This window comes from Lagenorhynchus albirostris, chromosome 17 (assembly GCF_949774975.1).
Source record: "Lagenorhynchus albirostris chromosome 17, mLagAlb1.1, whole genome shotgun sequence".
NCBI lineage: Eukaryota > Metazoa > Chordata > Mammalia > Artiodactyla > Delphinidae > Lagenorhynchus > Lagenorhynchus albirostris.
Window position 1 is genome coordinate 54,043,108 of NC_083111.1, and position 21,170 is coordinate 54,064,277.

A 21,170-nucleotide genomic window follows, 5' to 3' on the forward strand; every position below is an offset into this window, starting at 1 on the left:
CTGTGCTCCACAAGGAGAAAGGCCACAACAGTGAGAGGCCCGCGTACCGCAAAAAAAAAAAAAAAAAAAGCATGAATTTTTAGGATAAAATTGTTACTTCGGGGTAATATCTAACTTGCATCACATTCCTTTAAGTCTCAGATCCTCTATCTTTTGCCTTTCGAAGTACTTTTAATAAAAACTTACTGAAAATGCTTGAAATATAGCTTAAAAGACATACTATAAGCTCTCTAAGAAATGTTTTACTCATCCCTCGTCTCGCACAAACATTAACAAGGCAGTTTATACATAATAATCATGCAATATAGAATTTCTGCCAGATATGGGGATGGGAGGAACCTGCAAAATCACATGAGCTTTTAGTATAAATTAAGGCCATGGACACAGACTAAAGAGAAAGCCAGAATTTTCTTACTCTCCTCTCCATCAAAACTATACAGACACCTAAATAATTTTTTCCATTGTTGGTTGCTTTGAGTACCTTTCTATATCTCTACAGACTGTATTAGGTCTTCAAAGAAAATATCATTATTTATAATATCATGACAATACCAAATGGGTAATAGATAATATCAGTCTTCTTGAAGTTTATAGAAAATGAAACCGGTATACATACTCAAAAGAGTGCTTAAAAGAAAGCATACTAATTAACAAACTATGCATAATTTTTAAAAATTAGAACAATTTTCCTTTCTTATTGTGAAAGTCCAATGATAAAATAAATACAGAAGAAATTTCCCAAGAGAAAGTGGGTACAAGAAAGGGCTATTTATTAGAAAAGAAACAGAAAAATGGAAGGGACTTGTGGTTTACACTAAAAGGGAAAAACGAATTCAGGAGGAACGCAAAATATAGTGTGAGATGTCAACAAAAGAAACACTGGACTAGTGGCTAGTGATTTAAACACATGATGTGTCCCAACTAGCCTGCAAATCTATCTTGGAACCACATGGTCCTAGCTACTAGGCAGACTGGTTCTAAGGATTAAGGCAGTCTTTCATCCTTCCACAATCGCTCACCAAAGGAGTTCTAAAGCGCATGTGGTCTAGAGATATGGATAGCTGCTCTGGCTAAGCTTTAGGAGAGTTTAACATTATAATTAAGACAAAATAGTAGAATTTATTCAGAAAGGGATCTCACATAAAAACATCACAAGACGCTAAATAAAACACTACCAAGCACAACCCTTATAATTGGAGTTGTACATGTTTACAAACCTGGAAAAGTATATAAAAATATACTTATAAAAATAGTGAAACTAATTTTTATTTTAAATAATTAAGTTGTTAAAGTAATAAAAAGGGTAGATTCAAAGAGTAATATATATAATTGTTAAATATTGTGAAAATCTCTGTTAAGTAAAATATACTAGTCCCTGGCTATAAATACCACAAATATAAACAGTAATGATTATAGAAAAATGTTCTCTGGAATACTTTTAAAGAATATGTACTCTTTGTATACAAATATAAATTTCTCCTGAAAGACCTTTTTACTCTTTTCATTCTAAAACATTACCTTCATTCATTCACTCATGCATTCATGAATGAATGCAACACTGAGAAAACTTAGTGATTCTACCCCCAAGGAACCGTCTTTAAGTTTAGTGTGAAAGATAAGAACGTGTAATTAGGACACCTATAATGAACAGAGGTTAGCTTATTTTTAAAAATTATTATTGACAATACTAATATGCTGGATTTTCAAACACCAACAACAAGTAGACATTAGTATTTGTTTATTCATTCATTAAGTATTTATTAAATATCTAATCAGGTAAGATAATATATAGGTTTTAAAAACATTTTTGGTAATTACAAAAGTATTAAATTGAACAGTTCACACTACTTAGGTGGTATATTTTATAAAAGACCATTCTGGGAAATATAAAGGAAAATAAAGAAAAATTAAGCACCTATCTTGACCTGGTAAAACTCATAACCTAGCTGGGAGGACAAATCAGATATATTTTACACAGGAGCTCTATGGATATTTGAAGTAAAATTACCTTTGATTTTCTCTGACATGTCTTCATCCTTACTTTCTTCAAGATTTTGACCAACTTGAACAAATGTAAAGGACTTGTAAGAGACAATCATTAGACCATTCCCATTGGGCTCAATAGCGGCATAATGGGGCACTGACTTTCCACGGAGAATATTACGCTTAGTAATTTCATATTTTTTTTTATCTGTAAGAAAATAAAGCATTTTAGAACAAAAAAATTACAAATAAAAAACTATATAATAAAAATATTTGAATATATTTGTATATTAATTCTAATTTAAACTAAATATTTTAAATGTACTATTAAAAAGCACACTATTAGGTACCTTTTTAAAAAGGATAAAAAAAATTTACAACCTAATATTCTGTAAATAAATCCCTATTTTAAAATACTGGGTCTGCACCTCCTAGAGAAATGGAAATAAAAACAAAAATAAACAAATGGGACCTAATGAAACTTAAAAGCTTTTGCACAGCAAAGGAAACCATCAACAAGATGAAAAGACAACCCTCAGAATGGGAGAAAATATTTGCTAATGAAACAACTGACAAAGGATTAATCTCCAAAATTTACCAGCTCATGCAGCTCAATATTAAAAAAACAAAAAACCCAATCCAAAAATGGGCAGAAGACCTAAACAGACATTTTTCCAAAGAAGATATACAGACTGCCAACAAACATATGAAAGGATGCTCAACGTCACTAATCATTAGAGAAATGCAAATCAAAGCTACAATGAGGTATCACCTCACACCAGTCAGAATGGCCATCATCAAAAAATCTACAAACAATAGATGCTGGAGAGGGTGTGGAGAAAAGGGAACCCTCTTGCACTGCTGGTGGGACTGTAAAATAGATACAGCCACTATGGAGAACAGTATGGAGGTCCCTTAAAAAACTAAAAATAGAACTACCATATGACCCAGCAATGCCACTACTGGGCATATACCCTGAGAAAACCATAATTCAAAAAGAGGCATGTACCACAATGTTCACTGCAGCTCTGTTTACAACAGCCAGGACGTGGAAGCAACCTAAGTGTCCACTGACAGGTGAATGGATAAAGAAGATGTGGCACATATATACAATGGAATATTACTCAGCCATAAAAAGAAACGAAACTGAGTTATTTGTAGTGAGGTGGATGGACCTAAAGTCTGTCATACCGAGTGAAGTAAGTCAGAAAGAGAAAAACAAATATGTATGCTAACACATATATATGGAATAAAAAGTAAGTGGTTCTCATGAACCTAGGGGCAGGACAGGAATAAAGATGCAGACATAGAGACTGGACTTGAGGACATGGGGAGGGCGAAGGGTAAGCTGGGATGAAGTTAGAGAGTCGCATGGACATATATATAATACCAAATGTAAAACTGATAGTTAGTGGGAAGCAGCCGTGTAGCACAGGGAGATCAGCTTGGTGCTTTGTGACCACCTAGAGGGTGGGAGGGAGATGCAAGAGGGAGGAGATATGGGGATATATGTATATGTATAGCTGATTCACTTTGATATAAAGCAGAAATTAACACACCATTGTAAAGCAATTATACTCCAATAAAGATGTTAAAAAAAAAAATACTGGGTCTGATGAAATCTGTTCTAGATTGTGGTGTCCAAGTGGTAGCCACTGGCCAGAGTAGCTATTTAATTAAAATTAAGTAAAATTTGAAATGCAATGCCTCAGTCACACTAGCCACACTTCAAGTGCTCAAAAGCCACACATGGCTACCTGCTATCACACTGAGTGGCTCACATATAAACACGTCCATTTTGGAAAAATTTCTATTGGAGAGCAGTGCTCTAAATCATAAAAGTGACTGCCTTATCTGAAACATCAACCTCTGAAAAAACTACCCGTTCCTTCACTATAGCCAGCCTGTCTACTTTCTCAGCCAGTATATGATAAGTGTCTTCTGAAAAAAGCTACAAACTGATGATACCAGAAAAAGTGTGGTGTGGACTATTTTCTTCCCATTCTAGCTACTGATAAGGGTTTTTTTTTAAATGAAATATGTTTATGGTAGAAATGATTTTTATACATATTCAGATATAGATCTATCTGCCTACTATAACCAAATATAAATAACTGTACTTGGAATTTTTAAGATATAAATAATTAACTGTATTCTGAGTTTCTGGTAAATTAACTGAATTTATTCTATGAAAATAAGGGGTTTTTGTCTTTGTTTTTTGCTTTAAAAAGTACCCAAACATTTCAGTTGAGTCCGTACCTTTACTTATATTGTTACTGTGGGTAACAAATTTTTATTACAGTGGGTAGTGCTTGTAAGCTTCATAATGAAGTCAAAAATCATAACTCAAAGTCATGAGTTACACATAGTAACACATATACATACATAATAATACAATTTGTTCTAAAACATCTGTCAGTGTTTTTTCTCTAAATCCTCACCTACATTCACACATTCACTTCATACATATTTAGGAATAGACTTTTCATTTCATGAATGAAATAAAAACTCCTATTTTTCCTCCACAGGTACATGCACAGCAAAGAGTCCTAGCTTCCTCTAAAGACCCAAGCTTAGACACTGTATATTTTATTGGATGGTTTTTCCCAACATGTGTGGGACAGAAAACAGTAGGTCTCAAGTGAATTATTCCATGGCTAAATGAGTTGGGAAATGCTGGGTCAAAATTAAATTTTTTCTATTCAAAATTTCTAGAAACTTGAATATGCTTAATGTGAAATGGAGATATCGTATGCCCACATTTTCAAACTTACTTGACCATAAAATATAACTTATCAAATGTTCCACTCAAAAGAGTTTAGAAATATAACACTGCTCTGTAATGTTCAGGGAAAATAAAAAGTAACACAATTATGTTAGTAATTCAGGGACAAGAGGAACTGAGATATTAAGAAAAGAAAGTTGTGAGCCAAAGAATGAATTTTATATTTTTAAATCACAAAAAATCAAAAGAATATTTAAAAACATGTAAAAATTATATAAAATTCAAATGTCAGTGTCCATAAACACCAGAATACAGCCTTACTCATTCATTTATGCATTCATCTATGGCTGCTCTTGCACCACAACATCATAGTTGAGTAGTTATGATATAAGTCAAATGGTTACCATCTAGCCCTTTACAGAAACTTTCTAACACGTAATCTAAAGTCTTCAGTTACTGTGTTCCTCCAGAGATAAAACTACAACACTGGAAAGAAAAAACAAATTACATTAAATATTTCGAAGAACAAATCTTGTGTCTATATGTGTGTGTGTGTGTGTGTGTGTGTGTGTATGTGTGTGTGTGTGTGTATATACATACACATACACATATTAACATATACTTTTGTATATATTAAAAATATACACTTAAATTATTCCAAAATTATGTAATAGTGTCTCCTTTTACACAAAAAGGCACATCTGACTATGGAAACACATTATTATTTTTTTATAATCCATACCTAAGGAGAAACTATCTATAAATATTCATTCCACTGGGTGGCAGGTACCAGAATCCTAACACAGTTCCTAAGAAAAAGCAAATAGCATTTACAGGAACTTCTTTGCATTTCAAAACCTACTAAATTACGGCAACCACTACAGAGAGATCAGATTTTTGTTGTTTTACCTTTACTTTTCTTATTAATAGTGACCCACTCCAAGGAAACATAGAAACCACTTCCTTTCATATCCAATTCCTCTTTCTCTATTCGAAGAAGCAGGGTAGCTATCGAATGTTCTTCAGCTTTCAGCAATGAGATACTGTGAATTATGATAAAAGGATTTCCAAGCTCTTCATTAAACATAATCTACAAAAAAGAAAAAAGATGACACTCACAAAAATGTATTAGATGAAATATACAGAATTTCATCATATAGGAAATATACAGAATTCTGACAATCCAACAAATAACTCGGATACTATCCATATTTACTACAAGGATACAAAAATGAAAAAAGCCCTTAAATAAAGCTTACAAGTTTAAATCATATTGCTTGAAGAAAGAACTTTTGGAAAATATCTAATTGTTTAACAGAAAAAACTAATCAGTACTCTTGGCTTAAAAACAAAGAAAACAACAGGGCATCCAAACAGCATCTAAAGGAGAAAGGGAATTAAAAGCAATCTTCTAGAAAAGAATTGTCAAGTTTAAAGAATGTTCTGTACAGGACATGAGCAAGTCAACATGCATTACTGCATCTCTTCCCCTGTCTCATCTCTGATTTATTTCTGCTTTCTTCCTCTTAGTTTCTGAATACAGTTCGTGTGTATTTGTGAGTGGGTGTGTGTATGTTTTTTTCCTTTTGTTTTTGGTTTGGTTTGTTTTTGTTTTCTGGAAATTTACAAAGGTAAGAGTCAAAGGAATTAGAGAACAAATCACAAAAACTTTCTTGTTCTTCAAAAACAAAAGAGCCCACTTACATTTAAAAGGTATAATTCCACCAACTCTATTTAAATACTGAAGCTCCTTTTTAAAAAGCGAATCAAAGCATTATGCAAAGACACACAAAATCTTATCAAATTCTTTTTATAAGACAAACACATAATCTAAAAGACTATTATATTTTTATTAAATACCAAATAGGAGAGGTTTTAAGACTGATTTCTAAACAAGCTTTTCAAATAAATGAAAAAATAAATAGCTGAATACTAATCTGAGACAAAAATTAGCTTTTTTATTCTTTTTAAACCCATTATCTGGAATCCCCTCATATCAGCTCCTACCTGAAAGCCTTGTAAAGAAAAATGTGCTTTACTCCAATGTTCACAGCAGCACTATTTACAATAGCCAAGACATGGAAGCAATCTAAATGTCTACTGACAGATGAATGGATAAAGAAGATGTGGTATACATACAATGGAATACTACTCAGCCATAAAAAAGAATGAAATAATGCCATCTGCAGCAACATGGATGGACCTAGAGAATATCATACTAAGTGAAATAAGTCAGAAAGAGACAAATACCATATGACATCACTTATATGTGGAATCTAAAATATGATACAAATGAACTTACTTACAAAACAGAAACAGACTCAGACACAGAGAACAAATTTACGGCTACCAAAGGGGAAGAGGGATAAATTAGGAGTTTGGGATTAGCAGATTCAAACTACTATATATAAAACAGATAAACAACAAGATCCTACTGTATAGCATAGGGAACATATTCAGTATCTTGTAATAAACTATAATGGAAAAGAATATGAAAAAGAATATATATATGTAAAGCTGAATCACTTTGCTGTATACCAGAAAATAACAAAACATTGTAAGTTAACCATACTTCAATAAAAAATAAAAGGGCTTCCCTGGTGGTGCAGTGGTTGAGAGTCCGCCTGCTGATGCAGGGGACACGGGTTCGTGCCCCAGTCCGGGAGGATCTCACGTGCCTCGGAGCGGCTGGACTCATGAGCCATGGCCACTGGGCCTGCACGTCCGGAGCCTGTGCTCGGCAGCGGGGGAGGCCACAGCAGTGAGAGGCCCACGTACAGCAAAAAAAAAAAAAGTAAAAGAAAATTAAAAAAAAAGAAAAGTGTGCTTTAATGTCATCATTTTCTCTTTGTGTTTGAGCAACTCTGCCAAAATTATTCGAATAGGAGAGCTTTGAAATCCATTCTAAAGTCTTCCATAAGCAGGGATAAAAAACCAAAAATACCTCAAATACTCAAAACAGAGATGACAGACATGGTTTTTTATAGTTGGTTGACTGGGTTCTGCTTTTGTTTGGGGGACAAGAAGAAATAAACCACAGGGAGAAAAAACTGAAAGTTCTGCCAAGCACAAGTAGCCAGTTTACTGTTTCCTTCTCTTCTTTCTCTCTCATGAGACCAGAGGAGTAGATGTCTGGACTCTTAAAAATTCTTAGGCTGAAGTTTCCAGTCTTCTGAACAAACCTAGCAAATCAACTGTGATATTGTTGATATACAGCACCCCCATCACATTAGAGGCCACACATTTGGAAACAGGCAGTCTTCCTTGCCTTCTTTTATTTCTCTTTCTACATTTGAGTCATCACCACCACGCTTGCTTGGCCCCTTTAGGCCCTACCATGCCCCCATTATGCTCACCTTTAGCCTCCTCTCTTACACGAATTCCCCCAAAGTCTCGAAACTCTACTGAGTTATTTCTCTCAAAGCGACCAATATCCCTCAGTATTCCTCCCACCTCAGTAATGCCCAAGTCCCATCCCTTTCCCACTCCCCCAACCTCCCCAGAGAGTGTTGATTTCATTATGATAGTACAAATACTGAAGAGGATGTGGAGTGAATTTAAATTTTTAATTCATTTACAAAATATTATTGAAGGCCTAATATGTGCCAAGGAGATATACACAGCAGAAACCAAATGAAATATAAACCCATATGAATTTCCTTCTGGTGGAATATGTGGTGTTATTTTTAATCTGAAGGTGAACAAGTTCAGTGTGTTTCTTACTACTGAAAACCAACAGAATCCACACGGCTTGATAACAGATAAATTCTCATTCATATCTCTCCTGCCCATCATTCTCCAAATTCCCTCCAACTATTTCAGGTAGCTGTGCTATATACCACATTGCCTCAGCAAGAAAAAAAAAAAAAAAAAAAGTTATTACTGGAGGCCAGAACAGAAAATGTCACCATGTCCAATAACTATTTGAAACTGTGACTACAAAGGCCCCCCCTATAAACAGGTTATTGTTGTTCTGATAATTTACTGTGTTTTTTGTTTAGTTTTTTGAACATACTACAATTTGGAAGTATAGCATTTGGTATAACTTAGTAAGAAAGGTAAACCACTAAGGCCTTCTTGGTTTTTCTCAAATAATTAAAGCCTGGTCTTTGTAGGCATCTATTGGTCTGATAAAAATATTTTATAAGATGTAAAATATTAAATTTATATCGCTTTAGCTACCCAGAACGAAAGGCCACCTGCTGAGATTTAGACAGTAGCAATATCACATTGTACTTATTAGCACAACTCAGTATCATTCTTCTCTACCTTCAAAAACTGTGGCTCTAGAGAAAATAATTTATTTTTTATATATATAATAAATATAAATATAATAAATATTTATTACTATTAAAATCCTAACACCTGCCCCTCAGATTTAAGTCTGTTACATTGTTTTTAAAAAACTGAAGTAAAAATGACATCTTGGGGGCTTCCCTGGTGGTGCAATGGTTGAGAGTCCGCCTGCCGATGCAGGGGACGTGGGTTCGTGCCCCGGTCCGGGGGATCCCACGTGCCGTGGAGCGGCTGGGCCCGTGAGCCGTGGCCACTGGGCCTGCGCGTCTGGAGCCTGTGCTCCGCAGCGGGAGAGGCCGCAGCGGTGAGAGGCCCGCGTACCGCAAAATAAATAAATAAATTAAAAAAAAAAAATGACATCTTGGAGACTGGTACGTAACTATAGTTATTTATTCTACAGTATATTTTTCTAAGTTGGGAATACTCTGGTATAGTTACTATTTGACCAGTTTAAACATACCAGACAGTTAGCAGAGTGGTGCAGCAGTGTGCTGGGCCCTTAAACATACCAGCAAATAAAACAAGAGTAGAGGAGAAAAGACATGACAATGCAATTTTCCGGCCAACTCTTCAAGAAGAAGGAGGTGGCAGCATCATTGCTTAGTGTACTGCTTTACACTTATAAAACACTCAATAGGTATTTGCTGAAAAGCAAATGCAATTCTTGACAACTGCACGCACCCCAGATCAAAACAGGAATAGCTAATATATCAGTTTCATAAAAGGTATACATTTTATAATTTAACTTAAAAATATATCCAAAACATTATATATTATAAAAATCAAGAGGTCACATGTAAACTATCCCTAAAAAAGTGTTATTTCAAAATCATTAAGATCTAATTTGAATATACTTTCCAGACTTTGCTAAGTCTAAAGAAGAAAAAAACTCACCTCCCATTTTTCAGAAGCACTATTTCCACGTTCACCCGTTCCAATGAGATACAATCTTCCAGTTCCATCTGACAAGGTAACCCAAGTAGAAGATGTGAAATGCATGGATGCGCAAAGGCGATTGTCATATGCTATCAAATCTGTAGGAAGTCGAAACACCTCTCGTGGTTTTCCTAAGGCAGTGTCCTAAAAAGAAGCCAAACATAAATGAATCCCGCCCTCTCCGTGACCCATACACACACAGAGTAAATATCTTCAGTGCACTGGTTACGCTCCTCTTCAAGAGTAGGTGCCTAATTCCCCTGCCTTTCAGTGTGAGCTGTCCCACTGACTCACTTCGAAGAAATAAAAGTGATGGTATGTGACTTCTCGGACTCGGTCATAAAAGACTTTACATCTTCTATCTTGCTTTCTCTTGGACTGCACATGGCAGACACACATGAGGAGGAAGTGAGGGCTCCTGACAAAAACCAGCACCCTGTGAGTGAATCATTTTGGGAGTGTACACTTTAGCCCTAGTAAAGCCTTCAGATCACTGCAGTCTTGGCTGACACCTTGGCTACATTCTCTTGAGAAACCCTGGAACAGAACCACCCAGAACTAAGCCACTCTGATTTCTCACTGCAACTGTGAGATGACAAACATTTGTTTCAAGTCACTAAGCTCTGAAGTAAGTTGTTACATAGCAATATGGCAGAAAACTAATACAATGCAGTAATCTAGTCTTCATTCTTCTAAGTTTAAAATTAATGATCAGTATTTTTAACTAATTGGAAATACTGCATCATGTTCTAAATGCCTACACGGACATTCCTGTGGTATGAAAATGCTGTATTATGTTATTAACAGCTTGGGTTTTTGTTGACACATTTTTATCATGTATATGTCCTTACAATATAAAGTTGTAAGATGGATTACACATCATTAAAATGTTTTACAAGAAAATATATAAAAAGGGCTACAACTGAGAAAATAAACTTCCTCTCATACACCAAACTGTATTCAATTCAATTAATTTTTTTTAATTAATTAATTGATTTAGTTTTGGCTGTGCTGGGTCTTCTTTTCTGTGCGAGGGCTTTCTCTAGTTGTGGCAAGCGGGGGCCACTCTTCATCGCGGGGCGCGGGTCTCTCACTATCACGGCCTCTCCCGTTGTGGAGCACAGGTTCCAGACGTGCAGGCTCAGTAGTTGTGGCTCACGGGCCTAGTTGCTCCGCGGCATGTGCCATCTTCCCGCACCAGGGCACGAACCCGTGTCCCCTGCATTGGCAGGCAGATTCTTAACCACTGCGCCACCAGGGAAGCCCTCAATTAATTTTTTATTGTTGTTTTAGTTTTTAGTTAACAGGTTTTCCTGCAGTACAAAAATAATCCTTGATTCATGTATTTCATTCCCTACTCCTAGAACTGTTTAGATCAATATATGTACATATTAAAAAAATTTAAGTAAACTATGTCCTTATTAGCCTCAAGTTTTTTAGTGACCCACTGTTTCTTTCTAAAGCATGCAATTTTCTTTAAAACAGCAACTTTCCTTCTTTCTGTACTCATATTTTACTGATTTACATAATACTGCATTAAATAATGAAAATGCAACGGCAAACACAGCTGGCATAAAGTTTTTAGAATGACAAAATCTGGGTATTAGTGATGTAAAGCTCAACTAACAGAAACAATTGTAACAGCATAGTACTGAGTAGCCTACTGGCAATAAACATTAAGCTTACCGTGGTGTTCAGTCAGTATGTTATTCAAAGAGAATAGAGAATATCAGTTAACCCAGTTAGTTAAGTGAAGGGCAAGTAAGAGAAATTTTACTGCAGGCTGATGTCTACGTAGGCATTTAGAACATGATGTGGTATTTCCAATTACTGTGAAGGAAATGGACTGGTCAACAAATGATAGTGGAACACTAGGGATCTTTAGGGAAAAAATTACACAAAAATATTCCTTACTCCAGATAGATTAATAAAATAAATGTCTTAAGGGAAAAGTAAAATAACTGTGCTAGAAGATTAATAATGTTTTAATAATCTCAAGGTGGAGAAAGCCTTCCTATGTAAATAAAAGACATATAGGAGGTAGGGAGAGAAATACTTGCCACAAATATAAAGCAGTACTAATATCTATAACATACGAAGTACCCTTAAAACTCAACAAGAAAGACAAGGTTATTAAATTTTTTTAATGGGAAAAGAATATGAACAGGAAAACTATGGCTTTAAAAAAAATGAGCAAAATGCTCAAACTCACTAGTAAAAAATATATATGATTAAAATAATAAGATATCTCTATTAGTCAGAAAAAAAAAATCTCAGACTGTTAATGTCTATTCTTGGCTAAGGTGCCCTGTTGGTGGGAACAGAAATAAGTATAGGCTTTCAGCAATGATTATAAATCAAATTTTATGATGCATTATATACCATTTAATATAATTCCACTTCCAGGAATTTATATTATAAGAATACTTGCACATGTACACTAAGATCCATATAACGAGAATGTTTATTTTAACGATGAAAATGAAAAGCTGTGTCAATAAAAACTAAGATACAACCTAGCTGTTTATCAACGGTAAGTAAGAAAATAGCAGCCCTTGGCATCCCAGTGCTAGCCTGGTAGTATCAGCTAGGCCTTGGTTTTGCTATGAGCTAGTGACACTAACAGCTATGTTCTCCTGATGAACATAAACAACTTCACAGAACATCGTCATCAGACAAGGCCGCTGTGTGACCTCTGTCACCATAACAGAACAAGACAAAAACAGCATCACCCTGTAATGGTATCTGAACACAGATAAAACATGTACATTGCCAAAGCTACAAACAGGACCCTAATCCATGCCACTATTACTAACCACATCTTGAGCCTTGGCCCAGTCTTCTTCCCTCCTTCTGGATAAGACTTATTAAGATATCCATCATGGAATTATCCAGCTTCCTAACAGTATCCAATCCAGAGCAAAGCCCCAGTCTCTTAAATTCTCCCCCCAAAAGCTCAGTCCTACAATAAGTCCTTTCTAACATCTTCTGAGATACCCTATGGTTCCGCATGGTATGCATTCTCCTCTGCTGCAAAAAGTAATAAATCCAATGTGTTCAACTATAGATGTGTACCTGGCACCATTGTCTGGAGAGCATTGGCAGAGGAATGGTTAACTGTGGAATAATCATCCTTTGGAATACCAAATAACTGTTAAATATACTGAAGTAGATTTACAATACATCAAAAAGATCACCAAGATAATAACTGGGGAAAAAGATGCAGAATATGTATAAATCCATGTACGTTGAAACAAACACTGCAATATGACAGCACAGAGTAAGCTGTAGACAGACACGTGCTATTCTGTTAATAGCGTTTACTATTAGGAAAATGAGATCAAAGTGCAACTGGTGGTAAGGGAGATTGGGGGTAAAGAAGAATTTTCCATTACTGCTTCAAATACATTGCTTGACTGTTTTTTTTTCCATATTGAATAATTTACGTGTGATATACATAATTAAAGGATGTGAATAAGATAAAATAAAATGGAACTTCTTCCTCAGAATAGTTGTTTCAAAGTAAAAGTTTCTAGTGGTCTCCTCCATTACATGCTCTTCACTATGTCTAATCTAGGGAAGCATTATTAGGAAGCCACTATTCTTCGTTTCATATTCAATTATAAAGGTGGCTTTAAGCCATCTTCTTTTAAATACAAGGTTCCACATAACTGAGATTGTTAGGTACCTAATTATCAGATAAATGAGTGCAATACCTAGTAGAATGATTAAGATATTCAAGTCTATAAATGTAAAGCCAAAATTAAATTAAAATTCAAAAGAAAACATACAGTATCTTAAAGTTATATGATAGTTTATGTGAAAGAACCTAAATGTTCCTGATTTTTGAAACCTAATTCTCAAAGAGTACATTTTAATTTTAAATGGACTGTACCAATAAAATATTTTCTTGTGTAAATTAGAGTACTAAATTATTTCTGAATAACCTTCAATAACAGTTTTACAGTGTCCTAATAATAAAGCTTTATGGAATGTGCATCTATAATGTCCTGGTCCCACCCAATCATTTTCTTCCTCCAGTCAAAAAAAAAATTAACGTAACTATGTGCAAAGCTGTTGAAAATCATTCTAACATTTCACAGGTGAATTGCAAAAGAATTAAAATTTCATTGATAAATGGAGCACTTATTGAATGACTACAATGTACAGTATTGTATTAAATAAGTGCTTTGACTTGTTGCCATCTCATTTAATTATTTCCAAACCCTATGAAGTTGAAATTATTATCCCACTTTAAGAAGATAAAGAACTCTGTTCAAAAAGATTAAAGAATTTGCCTGGAATTCCACTGCTAGAAAATGGCAGGGCCAATATTCAAATCTTGGTTGACCACACTCCAAAAGCTGGTCTTTCCTGTATTCCACACTTTCTTGAGAAGAAACCAATTCTCAAGTTTTTCTAAACAAATGATACCCCAGAACTCAATGCAACTTATAGAATAACTCTCCATCCCACCAAAAAAAAAACCCTAATATGAACGAAACTACCATATTCAGTTTTTCTTTCAGGCTAATATATTACGCAGTATTTTAATTAGATTCCTGAGTCAACAAAACATAATACAAAAATCTCAATGTCCACATATTGTATATAAATGACACTAAACAGTAAATAAGTACTGTTTTCATAAACTGTACATATTTATGAAAACATCTCAAAACTATTTGGGGATCTCTTAGTTACAACTTCAAGGAGACAAGCTCTGAACTAACAAAGCATTTTTCTAATACATGTACATTTACAGAAAACACTACTCAAAAAACTGGTCAAGGTAAATTAAATATGGATGCCATTTACTAGTATTATTAGACATTGACATTTAAAAATTTGCCCTTTTAAAAGGGAGTGATCTTTTTCTGGAGAAAGGCTTTTATCACTAATAACTATTAATTTTATTTGGAAGAAAAAAAAAAGTCTTCCTTTTTCTGCCCCTACCCTTTTTTTTTTTTTTTTTTTTGCTAAAGCTTTAAGGAAGGGTGTTTTAAATTAATTGCAATTTGACTGAGTAACGTCTTTATGTACCACAAAGCTTTCAATAATGCATTAAGCACACACAGTTCCAAGAACTTACTCCACTCGTTTTTCTTTAACCAGGTAAATTACTGGCTCCCTATTAATAAATTCAGCTGTAGAAAATAAGCTAGATTCAGGTCTAGATAAGAACATATTGGCATACAACTGAGCTGGACTAACAAGCAACCTCACAAATGCATGCTTCAAATGGAATCCAGTAACTCTCCTCTCCATCTTTACATGCAATTTAAAGAGGCACCACAAGATGACGCTCTTCTTTAGTAGCAAAAACATGAGTTTTTCAGATAAACGGAAAAATAAATTAGGACAAAATTAATTCCGTAAATATTAAGAAACAGAACACATTACTTTAAAATAAGCCCTAATATCATAATAAAATGACAAAATAATAAAGAACCAAATTTTAAAACACAATTTATTTTTCTTTCCTAAGGAATTTTCTACTTCCTAACTGTACTTCCTCCCAATTGACATTTCTCTAAAATTAACAATTGTAAACCACAAGTTAGACTGACTTAGAAGTGTAATGCCTCTATAAACCTGTGTGTTGAACTGCTGCCACCTGCTGGCTCCTGACAAACCTAACGGTCAAGCAACTTGTGGATTTCCTTTCTTGGGCCCTACAGCCTTCATCTTGACCACAATAGTGTTTAGCCCAGATTAACATGGATGGTCATTTTTGTAAATCAGCCACAAGAAAAGAACCTCTCTGGGATTTGTGCATGTGTGCCTCTGACTCAAAAAAAAAAAAAAATCAGACAATAAAATGTATCTTAGAACTGTTTTCTGCTTTAAAAAAAGTCAATGAGTATCTAGCAGCCAATACTCTCCACCTGCCCCCAGCACAGTTCAAAGAGCAAGTCAATTTCCTTCGCTGCTGATCAGAAAAATAATAACAGATTATTCCAATCTGAAACTATTCCAGTTCCAAAAAGCTCTCCAATTCAAGGAAGCCAGAAAAAAACTTTAATCAAAATCTGACAGATATCAACAAAATCAAAACCAAAAACCAATATAACTTGTGAAAACAAATACAAATATTACAAATGTCAGCAAATAGAAACCAATAATGTATCAAAAGAATAACACACTCTAACCAAAAATAATTTATTCCAGGAACTTAAGGAATTACGAAATTAAAGAATTTTAAAACTACAATATATCAATTTAATTCACTACACTGACAAATTAATAAAAGGCACACAATCATTAATAGGTGGGTTCTGAAAAGGCATGCAATAAAATTCAGCAGGCATAATAAAAACATTAAACAGAAACAGAAACTCAAAGAAGCAACTTTAGAACAATAAAAGCTATTTATCTAAAACTGACAATAAGTATTATCTTAATTTAAAAGCCAATACAATTAAAATCGAAAGCTAAACAGGGATACTTGCAGTCCACATTATTATTCAACATTGTCTCAGAGGTTCTGTCTACTAACCTCAATAAGACAAAAATAAAATGACACAGGAATGTTATTTCTACTTTCATAAATACTGGAAAAGGAGAGATAAAACCATTTCCTTTTGCTAAGGATGGAACTGTCTATGTACTTTGAAAACCTAAATGGGAGTAGGTAAAAATTACTCAATTGTCAAATAAGGTGACTGCTTATACAACAAATTGTCTTTATCAATAAGCATCTAGGAAAGAAAACAGAAAAAACTATATTAATGAGAGGCAGAAACCATAAAATATTCAAGAATAAACTTAATAAGCATAAGATCAAGGGAAAACTATAAAACTCTTACTTAAGGACATAAAAGAAGATCTAAATAAATGAAAGGACATACCATGTTCTTGGGTTAAAAAAACAAAAAAGCCAATTCTCCTCAACAAAAAAAACTACCCACTCTAGCAAAACACTGGAGATTTCTCTAATGAAAGTTTTAACTAGACTGACTCTGGCCATCAGGCCTAGCTAAGTACAGGGGTAAAGGACACCAATGAAAGAAAACAGAGGAATCAGCAAATCCCCACATATTAAAAGATGAGACTACAAGCTCTTTTCTTTCCTTTGGATCCCAGAAAGCCAAAATCAGGCCTTAATACTTCTCAGACAAGAAACCAGAGGACTCCTCTCTGAGGACCCCTGCCAGCCCAGGAGATATAACTTACAAAAACTAACATTCAGGTCAGGGGATTCTCACTCAAACATACAGTTGTCACTTAACAGTTGGGGAAAAAAACAAAAAAGGTATATATAGGTATATGGTAGGTCTTTTTGATAGAGGGTCTAATAAACTATTTTTAGAGTGGGTATTATATCTTTTTGACTAAATAATTCAAGGACTTTGTAATCCAATTGCTAAAAAGAGAATACATATGAAGTGCTAAAAGAATTCAGGGATGAGAATGACAACTGAGAACTAGGAAAGAATGCACCTTGTAGAAACTTTCCCAGAAGTCATGCATTCTAAATTATAGTTTCCTTATTGCTTTCGAAGAGGAAAAAAAAACACAACTTTCCAATTTTACCAGGAAACTAAACAAATTTAAATGTACACTATAATTAGGAAGATGTACATTGCTTTGAACATGTACAAACATACAAAAGAGGTTGTTATTTCAATGTTAAATTCAAATTGGGGAAGAGAGGGAAGGAAGCTGTTCATATTCTACTGTAAATTAATAAACTGGAAGAGACTTTACTTCGTATACTGCAGCATTCCCAGTGCCTACAATAATGCATAACATATAGCAAGTATTCAATAAACATTTTGAATGTTGAATGAATAGTATTAAATTAGACTATGTGACTGAGTTAGGCTCCATAAGTAAATATTCTTAAAGAATATCCAGATTTTAGATTTGTGTTTCTAAACAAAATATAACGGAATCTTAAAAAAAAAGTAAAAGCCCTTAAATTTAAAACACACAATAAAATACTAACTATGCATATGCAGAGTATGGATGTGTATGATCATGTATGGGCAACATAGCACACATGTATGTCTATAGGGCATCTGGCTGTGTGCATACACTATCCAGTATATAGTGTATATAGAGTGTGTGTGTATTTAGTGTCTTTAATGAGTCAACAGACAGGCAAATAGAGACTAAACCAAATAAGGAACTATAACAAATTATTCTAAGGTGTCCACAGAAGCTAGACAATAGGACAGGAAAAGGAATCAAAGACATATTAGTCTTTGCTCTGATTCATGTCAAGTAAGCTATCAAATAAAATTATTTTGAGATAGCCTCACCCACCAGAGGGCAGACAGCAGAAGCAAGAACTATAATCATGCAGCCTGTGGAACAAAAACCACATTCACAGAAAGACAGACAAGATGAAAAGGCAGAGGGCTATGTACCAGATGAAGTAACAAGATAAAACCCCAGAAAAACAACTAAATGAAGTGGAGATAGGCAACCTTCCAGAAAAAGAATTCAGAATAAAGATAGTGAAGATGATCCAGGACCTCAGAAAAGGGCTGGAGGCAAAGATCAAGAACATGCAAGAAATGTTTAACAAAGACCTACAAGAATTAAAGAACAAAGAAACAGAGATGAACAATACAATAACTGAAATGAAAACTACACTAGAAGGAATCAACAGCAGAGTAACTGAGGCAGAAGAACGGATAAGTGACCTGGAAGACAGAAGGGTGGAATACACTGCTGCGGAACAGAATAAAGAAAAAAGAATGAAAAGAAATGAAGACAGCCTAAAAGACCTCTGGGACAACATTAAACGCAACAACATTCGCATTATAGGGGTCCCAGAAGGAGAAGAGAGAGAGAGAGGACCTGAGAAAATATTTGAAGAGATTATAGTCGAAAACTTCCCTAACAGGGGAAAGGAAATAGACACCCAAGTCCAGGAAGCACAGCGAGTCCCATACAGGATAAACCCAAGGAGAAACACACCAAGACACACAGTAATCAAATTGGCAAAAATTAAAGACAAAGAAAAATTACTGAAAGCAGCAAGGGAAAAACGACAAATAACATATAAGGGAACTCCATAAGGTCAACAGCTGATTTTTCAGTAGAAACTCTACAAGCCACAAGGGAGTGGCATGATATACTTAAGGTGATGAAAGGAAAGAACCTACAACCAAGATTACTCTACAAGGATCTCATTCAGATTTGATGGAGAAATCAAAAGCTTTACAGACAAGCAAAAGCTAAGAGAATTCGGCACCACTAAACCAGCTCTACAACAAATGATAAAGGAACTTCTCTAAGTGGGAAACACAAGAGAAGAAAAGGACCTACAAAAACAAACTCAAAACAATTAAGAACATGGTCATAGGAACATACATATCGATAATTACCTTAAACGTAAATGGATTAAATGCTCCAACCAAAAGACACAAGCTTGCTGAATGGATACAAAAACAAGACCCATATAGATGCTGTCTACAAGAGACCCACTTCAGACCTAGGGACACGTACAGACTGAAAGTGAGGGAATGGAAAAAGATATTCCATGCAAATGGAAATCAAAAGAAAGCTGGAGTAGCAATACTCATATCAGATAAAATACACTTTAAAATAAAGAATGTTACAAGAGACAAGGAAGGACACTACATAATGATCAAGGGATCAATCCAAGAAGATGTAACAATTATAAATATATATGCACCCAACATAGGAGCACCTCAATACATAAGGCAACTGCTAACAGCTATAAAAGGAAATCGACAATAACACAATAATAGTGCGGGACTTTAACACCTCACTTACATCAATGAACAGATCATCCAAAATGAAAATAAATAAGAAAACAGAAACTTTAAATGACACAAGAGACCACATAGATTTAATTGATATTTATAGGACATTCCATCCAAAAACAGCAGATTACACTTTCTTCTCAAGTGTGCACGGAACATTCTCCAGGATAGATCACATCTTGGGTCACAAATCAAGCCTCAGTAAATTTAAGAAAATTGAAATCATATCAAGCATCTTTTCTGACCACAACTCTACAAGATTAGAAATGAATTACAGGGAAAAAATGGTAAAAAACACAAAGACGTGGAGGCTAAACAATATGTTACTAAATAACCAACAGGATCACTGAAGAAATCAAAGAGGAAATCAAAACATACCTAGAGACAAATGACAATGAAAACACAACGATCCAAAACCTATGGGATGCAGCAAAAGGAGTTCTAAGAGGGAAGTTTATAGCTATACAAGCCTACCTCAAGAAACAAGAAAAATCTCAGATAAACAATCTAAACTTACACCTAAAGGAACTAGAGAAAGAAGAACAAACAAAACCCAAAGTTAGCAGAAGGAAAGAAATCATAAAGATCAGAGCAGAAATAAATGAAATAGAAACAAAGAAAACAACAGCAAAGATCAATAAAACTAAAAGCTTTATTTTCTCAAAGAACTAAAGTTCTTTGAGAAAATAAACAAAATTGATAAACCATTAGCCAGACTCATCAAGAAAAAGAGGGAGAGGACTCAAATCAGTAAGATTAGAAATGAAAAAGGAGAAGTTACAACAGACACCGTCAAAATACAAGCATCCTAAGAGACTACTACAAGCAACTGTATGCCAATAAAATGGACAACCTGGAAGAAATGGACAAATTCTTAGAAAGGTATAACCTTCCAAGACTGAACCAGGAAGAAATAGAAAATATGAACAGACCAATCACAAGTAATGAAATTAACTGTGATTAAAAATCTTCCAACAAACAATGGCTTCACAGGTGAATTCTATCAAACATTTAGAGAAGAGCTAACACCCATCCTTCTCAAACTCATCAAAAAAATTGCAGAGGAAGGAACACTCCCAAACACATTCTATGAGGCCACCATCACCCTGATACCAAAACCAGACAAATACACTACAAAAAAAGAAATTTACGGACCAGTATCACCAATGAATATAGATGCAAAAATCATCAACAAAAGACTAGCAAACAGAATTCAACAACACATTAAAAGGATCATACAAAAAAAAAAAAAAAAGGATCATACACCATGACAAAATGGGATTTATCCCAGGGATGCAAGGATTCTTCAATATACGCAAATCAATCAATGTGATACACCATATCAACAAATTGAAGAAGAAAAACCATATAATCATCCCAATGAATGCAGAGAAAAGCTTTTGACAAAATTTAACACCCATTTATGATAAAAACTCTCCAGAAAATGGGCACAGAGGGAACGTACCTCAACATAATAAAGGCCATAT

At 34.5% G+C, this 21,170-nt stretch overlaps 1 protein-coding gene across 2 annotated transcripts in view; it reads right to left on the bottom strand.

Annotated features, from left to right (window-relative positions):
• NUDCD1 (NudC domain containing 1) overlaps positions 1 to 21,170 on the bottom strand; it is an 87,680-nt gene that overhangs the window by 49,574 nt on the left and 16,936 nt on the right. For both annotated transcript variants that reach the window (XM_060128137.1, XM_060128136.1), the window contains exons 3-5: positions 9,899 to 10,084; positions 5,618 to 5,798; positions 2,009 to 2,191 (exon numbers count right to left, since the gene is read on the bottom strand). In XM_060128137.1, the coding sequence (XP_059984120.1) occupies positions 2,009 to 2,191; positions 5,618 to 5,798; positions 9,899 to 10,084 (550 nt within the window). The remainder of the gene's footprint in view (positions 1 to 2,008; positions 2,192 to 5,617; positions 5,799 to 9,898; positions 10,085 to 21,170) is intronic.